The 7,731-nt window shown below is 34.4% G+C and overlaps 1 protein-coding gene across 1 annotated transcript; it reads right to left on the reverse strand.

The window, feature by feature from the left end:
• Window positions 1-3,010: 3,010 nt before the first annotated feature.
• On the reverse strand, window positions 3,011-7,191 carry LOC137402290 (E3 ubiquitin-protein ligase TRIM56-like). The gene is made up of 4 exons (XM_068088787.1): window positions 7,028-7,191; window positions 4,645-4,801; window positions 3,842-4,025; window positions 3,011-3,123 (listed from the first exon to the last, which is right to left on the reverse strand). The coding sequence occupies exons 1-4, from the start codon at window positions 7,189-7,191 to the stop codon at window positions 3,011-3,013; spliced, it is 618 nt and encodes a 205-aa protein (XP_067944888.1).
• Between the last annotated feature and the right edge of the window lie 540 nt (window positions 7,192-7,731).

Here is a 7,731-nt window from a genome sequence, read left to right on the forward strand (position 1 = left end):
CCCTGTGGAACACCAACATCTATATCTAGTGTCAATGATTACTTGTCATTCATGACGACCTTTTGGCGCCTTTTGTGAAAATAGGATTGAAGTATTTGCAACGATTTATTTTAAAAACCAGCAAGTTCTAGTTTATGATATAATAGTTTGTGATTGACACAGTCAAAAGCTTTGCTGAAATCCAAAAACATCAAGCAAATCTTCTCACCTCTGGTTTTCAAATCCAAACAATCTGAGATTAGTTTATGAACAGCATCAGTGCATGAATGATTTTTTCTGAAACCACCCTGATAAGGATGTAAAATATTATTTTTGGACAAATGAGAGTAGATGTGAATATTTAAGTGCTTTTCAAAAACTTTAGATAAAATAGGGAGTACTGAAGTAGCGCGGAAATTTGATGGGTTGCTATTATCTCCTCCTTTAAACAATGGAGTAACTCGTGCATGTTTCCATGCTGAAGGAAAATAGCCATCAATCAATATTCTGTTAAACGTATCAGCGATAATAGGTACAATGAATGGAAGAGTTGCTTTTATCATTTTTACAGAAATATTGTCTATGGCTGAAGCTTTGGAATTAGGAATGCTACTGATATATTTTACAATATCATGAGGAGTAAATTTGGAAACTCATTAAATGTGGTCTTCAACTCGGTGTTTTGACAAGACAAATAAGGATTGGATGACCGTAAAATTGAATTTGAAAGTTTACTTGCAATAGACAGAAAATGTGAGTTAAGTTCTGAAGCTGACAAACAAGTGTCACAGCTTTGAGGTTTTTTATTTTTCACATTCAAAGCTTGCCAAAGCTTACGCGAATCACCAAGCTTTGACTGTTTAACATGTTCGTCAAATTTTTTTTTTTGTTTTTAATGAAATTTGTGTCAAAATTGCGTTGCTTTTCGTAAGCAGTCCAATCTTTGCAGGTTTTCAGTTTTTCTCTCAACTTTATATTTTGCTGTACCTCTTTGTCAAGCCAGATAGGTGAAGATTCTGACTTGACTTTTCTAGTTTTAAGAGGTGCTAACTCATTGACAGCCGTAGAAAACTTTTGATTAAATATGTTAATCATGTCATTAGTGTTCTTTTTAATCAAAATATAATTCCAACTGATGAAGGAAAACTTATTTGAAATATTATCAGGAACGAATCTGGAGTAATCTTTATAAGTGATTTTCTGAGGAAATGATTTATGCGCAACACCAATTTTTCTCACAATAAATACTAAATTATGATCACTCATAGAAAATTTAACTACTCCAGAAAACTTGGCGTGATGAGAGAAATTTGTATACACATGATCAATTAATGTCGAGGAGTTTACAGTTACTCTTGTGGTTTTGCCAATCAGCTGTTTTAAAGACAGCGGATTGCATATTTTCTTTTTCCAATTGGAACTTTCTTTTGTGTTCAACAAATTGATATTGAAATCACCTAGTATCAAAATTTCTTCAGTGTTGCTGTAACACTCTTTCACGAAGTCTGAAAATTTTGTTATCCAATCTACTGTAGAATTTAGAGGTCTATAAACAAAAAACACTATGTAAGGTCTCGAAATAACTGGAATGATTTCAATGGAAAGACTACTAGCAGCCATTTCGTTAATAGCAAATTCCAAACGCTTGAAATTAATGAAGTTGTGAATATTGCATAATAATCCACCACCCGGGTTATAGTTCCTATTATTTCTTTTCATATTATAACCAGAAATTTTAAAGTAATCACCACCATGTGTAGCTCCAAGAAATGTCTCAGAAAAACAAATAATTTTAAATTTATACTTAACAATCAAATACTTAACTTCATCAATTTTGGAAGATAAACCTCTTATATTTAAATGAGCAATGGAAAATCCTTTAGATAGATCCATCATTTAAGATGTTCAGCATGACATAAACAATGAGTTGATGGTATACTTATTCCATGTGAGATGGCATTTTGGTAGAATAGAGATGAGGAGAACTTAGTCTTCAAGGACCTCAATCTTTTACCATCTTTGAACAATCTTTCTATGAAGCTGAAAACTTTTTCAGAGAGTTTTAAAATAATTTTGAAACTTTTTATCAATTTTTTGGCTGAATCGAAGCCCCACAAAAACACCCAAAAGTTGTGTAATTTATTTTGGAAAGTTCAATAAAATTGGTATTCTATAAACATTCATAACTCAAACTGAACTTTATTTCTATAAACAAAATATTTTGTACATAAACATTAATTTACATTTGTACTACTACAAAAAAGCTACAACTATGTACAATTGTCCCTGTATGAAATGCTTGGATGAAGCATGAAGCCCATGATTGCTAATGGTCGCTTGCATGAAGTGCGGGCTACCATAACAATTACTTTTTTCTGTATATTCAAAAGTCCTAAAAGTTTACATCACCCCAATCATCTGAATTATTTTTATGCTGATCAGACAAAAAATCACAAATGATCACAGGATCAAATAATCTTCTATTTTACCAATTAGAACGTTGAGCCGACGTTGACTGGTTTTTCCAACTTCCAGTTTTTTTAAGGAGTCGCCATTTCCTTAGCTTTTAGCACAAGACAACGCCTCTCAAATAATCATTTCATATTGTAATTCATTGACGAATATATTGTTGATGGTATTTAAACTTATTAACGTTCATATCCTTTGTTTAATGTTTCTACGCGACAGCTTTATAAATGTCTACCGAAAGCGACATAAAAGTCGTTACCCCACGCAACCGATAAACGGCATTTTTACCGTTTCCCTAGCCAAGAGGTTAACTAACTAAAATCATAGTAATGACTCGTGAATTGTAATTACAGATAATTCTATATCTCTCACTACTCTATGATTGATGTATAACATAGGAAACAGACAATAATGAGTTGAAAGTGTAAATCAAAAAGTACAGAAAATAATTAAACACAAACATAGACTGCGCTTATTCACCAACCTGCTCATCTCTCTTCTTATGAATCATATTTAGCATATGTTCAGTTTGATTGTCATATTCAGAGACCATCTTAGATAATCATTTGAACAGTGCTTCAAACTTATTGTCTCTAGCTGAACTCTCAGCAGATATTGTGCCTGTAAGAAGAGCTGATGCCAGGTCCTCTAATAGAAGCAGAGAATGTGTAGAACCTAAATAGAGAAGATAACTTCACATATACCAATCATACATAACAAATAACGACTTTAGTACATAGTAAAAACATTTATACGCTTGTTTATGCATTGTTTATGCATTGTTTACAAACAAAGAAAGAATACACTTGCTACTGTTGTACATGCAGGCGTCTCTTGTGCGCCTGACTATGTTATTGAAACTTGGGCTAAGGGAGCCAGATAGGCTTTAGGAGGCAAAGCCTCTCACACAGGCTTGCAGGATTACGTAGCTTTCTCAGCTTATTGATAAAGCAAAAGAATAGCTAAATAAATATGGAGAAGGGTGTATAAGAGAGCATTCTTCCTCCTGCTACACAGAGAGAAAAAATGATTGTAATTTGATTTAGCCAGGCTTAAGATTTAATAATATGACAATAACTTCAAGATTACCGACCACATGTTTTACATTACAATTAATAACTTTGATTAAAAGGTAAAAACATTCAAGCAGTTTTTATGCATTACCTGTATTAATTTCAAACAAAATGAAAAAATATCAATGCTCAACCTAAAAGCAGATATTTTGATACAACTTGGTCATGTTACACTGTGCTGTTACACTGACACCTGATTATATCATCACCAGTCACTCGGTGTTCTGAGTGAACAGATATCCTACTAGAAATAATATCTTGTCTTTGACAAAACTAATAACATTTGGAGACCTACGCACATCTACAATTAGCCTACATACCTGTGTCACAGGCTGTCAAGTCGGGAACACACTTCAGGCAGCTAAGAACATAACAGACTCCACATCCAAGAACATATTGTTGGTCTTTATGCTTGGGGCAGCTGCTGACTTTAACTTTTTGTTGTTGAGTCAGGTACTCAAGTATTGTTATCTTATGATGTTCCTCCAGCATTTCATCGTGACCCTGAAATATAATTGCAGCAACATAGTGTGACTTTTGGCTAGCAACTCGTTTTTTCTATTTTAGACTGCTCGAGAACATGTTATCAGTGAAATGATCATGTGACAATAGAAAATTTAGTTTAGAGCAGACTCCTAACAAGTTGGTTTTACCAAAGTTCAGTGGTTAAAAGGAAAATAGTAGTTCTTAATTTTTAAACCCTCAACGACTAGTCATTTAGACAGATACCAAAGTATGCTCTCTGTTGTAAGTACCCGATGTACAACTTTAAATAATAAACCGAAGTCATCATCTTTAAAGTTACAAGGTATTGAAGATTACTGCACATCCACTTTTAAACTTTCCAGGAAACCTCTTTAGTCTGTGAGAAGAAAAGGTTCAGCCTATAATTTAAACATGCGTAACTTTGCAGCTGATGAGCAAGAAATATTTTATTGCAATTCTGTAGTACCTCCTCCATATTATACCTTTGTGCTGTTGCATAGTACTGTAGGGCTCTTGGTTACTGACATCAGATCCATGCAAGGTAATAATATATAGGCTACTAGCAACTTCACATAAAACTATTGCTTACATCATAATCAAATTATCATACAAAGGTCTGAAAAGGAAGCAGTTTTACCTCCAAATGAGCAGGGCAGAACTTCCTACAGCAGTAAGTACAGTAGCTGATAGCTTTCTGTCTTGGTGAGCTCTTCTTTAGACAAACATCACAGATTGTCTTGTCTGTACCCAAGTCATAGGATGGGAGACTGTCTGGTGGCATTGCAAACACTTGGCTGCAAATAATTAATCATAAGTTATAAACTATGTGGTAAATGGGTCATACGGTGATAGCTGATGCATTCTATAATCATTCTGTGAAAAGGCAAAAAGGAACTTAAACTGAACAAGATAACTTAACTTAAAGATGAGCTTGCGCAAAATATTAGTACATTTCATCCAAAATATTGGTATGGTATATAATCTACAATTGGTTCTGATGTTTTAGGTGAAATGATGGCAAAAATGTTTCAAGATTAAAATCAAAAAAATTTGAACGCTCGAAAATGCTCAGATAATTTCAGAGTGCAATGATGACATTAATAAGAGACTGACACAATAGGAACGGGCATGTAACTCTGAAACTTGAACACAATAGATGATATCAACCATAGCAATGATAGCAACTGGTAACATCACTTTCCATACGTTCTTCTTTTAACCACTTTGTCGGCAATGAAATTTAGTTGATTTTAATTTTGAAACATTCTGACAGTCATAACACTTAAAATTAAAAACAATCATGAATCATAGAAAAATACTTTCTGATAAAATGTATTATAGTTTTATGTAAGTTTATCTTTAATGCTGCTAATTAATAAAAACCTCAAAGTTAATTGTGAGACACACAGAAGCAGACAGAAGCTCTTTAGTTTTCAGTTTAGGAGATCAGGAGAAACTTGACATGAAATTACATTTATACCAACTCATCTACCATAAAATACATGTACTAATATTGGTCAGCCATCATTAAACACAGTTTAAACAGCAAATATATTGCAGTAAACCACAAACAGTATAAAAGTAGCCTACAAGCTAAAAACACATTTTAAATTAAATATTTAGTTTTGAGATGGCCAATGTCAGCACAAATGCAAGCATGGTATGTAATTAAGATGTGGCCCTGTGGCAGAACTACTGGTTCTGCTGGGATTATCAAATCTTTGTATAGCCAATTGGTCGGTGTTTGCATATAAAAAAGGTATATGCGAGGTGTGAATTGTGAATGTTAGCCTAAGCGAGAATATAGTGTTTCTCATTTTTGACAGTCATATAGCGTGTTGATTTTTCACAAACTGGACCAAAATCAAAGCTGGTTGTAGTTTATTTTTTATGCAGAACAGGCTTAATCGTATCAAATATATTAACTAACTAGATTAACGCAGGCCATAAGGTGCTTGCCCACTAAATTTCAGTAGCTCACATGATAAGCTGGCTCATGTAGTCAGTTAATAATCGTCATTTCAATTAAAAAAACAATATTTAATTTAGTATTTGTGTGCGTAACGCCCAACTGTGCTATATAGTTAATCATCCTAAGAGCTTCAATTGCAAATACTTTAACTGATGAGATGCCTGTGATCTCAACCATTCATCATTATGGCTAGTTGAACATCATGGTGTAGTGGGCTAGCTCATTAGTTTATTGCTCAACATCGACAGAAGGTCGGCGACAGGTCAAAAGACGGTAGGGAGACCGTCGATAAACAACCGTTGGAAGGCCAACAGATGACTGACAGATGGCCGTCTGTAAACCATCAGTGTGACAGAGGAACACTGAGATATAAATTAGTAAATATTTTAAAAGAAAAGAAAATTAAACACGAGGAAGTAGTACAATGATTCCTGTTTCTCTGAAATTTCATTAACTATTGTCAATTATTACCAGTTATTAAAAAAGGTTTGTTTAAAAGCAGCTTTCTACAAACTCCGGTGCATGTCAGAAAAATCATAGCTGATTCTGCTATAACATAATATGCTCCTGCTTAAACAGAGTATGAATGCAACACTAAATACGTCAAGTGGTATGGGAGTCAGAGAGTAATTTCATGGACTTGCTAAACCCAGCGGAAAACAATTTTGTACAGTGCAGTAAAAACACTTGGAAAGTCAGCAGAGTAAGCTGATCCATAGTATTAACCCTATACTAAAGTACGGCTGCAGTACATGTGCAGTTTCAGATTTTGAAGAATGTGCATGTGCAGGGCACATGAATTATGAGATTTACTTCCATGTGCATCATGAAAGTAAATCTGCAGGGGTCCACAGGGAGGTATTGGCAGTTAGAATGGAGTGCCAGTAGCAGTAAGTGTCAACTCCACGTTAAAAATACAGTGTACGTAATGATTGCAAAATTATTGTGTATTGGGCTGCAATGATGCGATGCGATTTTAAATCATGACAACTCTGGCTATGTGCACTTTCATACAATCTAATTTTAACCAACGAATAGTAAGACTCACCCACATCTACTGTTTCCACACAGCAGCAGGTGTTTGCTATCATAGTAGGTGGTCAAACAGGTCATACAGTGAGTATGACTGCATGGTAGCACTTTGGGGTTGATAATGGTATCACTTTTACGACAGCAAAATGCACATTCAACATCCGCTACAGCTTCAGCCATTGTAATCTAGAAATACAAACACACCTTGTCTAAGCTTCATCTCACTACATATATAGAGGTGTAAGATCATGGTTAAAACTTTTAGTAACAAATGGTAACATCAACTTCCAGATTCAACCATTGTACTATTAGGACATTAACAACATGACATAAGAAAATGTCAGATTATCACCAAAAGATTGTAGGCATGGCAAAGACTATGACAACTTGTGTCATACAATATCAATACCTGTATATGGCACCAGTTTATACTCTACTTGATATTCTGATTAGGGATTATACATGTTGAAATCTCAATCTACAGAAGACAACTAGAAGTAGCCAGAAACCACCAATACTACAGGATCCACAATTAAAAACCTGAAGTCTATATTCTCACTCCTGGACACTAAGGCTAGGTTTGAAGCAATATAAAATGATAAATATTCACCCATATTCTTTCCTCTTTTAATACAGCTTCATCATGGCAGCCAGACGTGTCAGAAAATTGAGTCGAAGAGTTGATTACCAAGCGAGCCAGATGGTGGCTATATTTTAAGT

The sequence above is a fragment of the Watersipora subatra genome, chromosome 8 (genome assembly GCF_963576615.1).
Source record: "Watersipora subatra chromosome 8, tzWatSuba1.1, whole genome shotgun sequence".
NCBI classification, from domain to species: Eukaryota; Metazoa; Bryozoa; class Gymnolaemata; order Cheilostomatida; family Watersiporidae; genus Watersipora; species Watersipora subatra.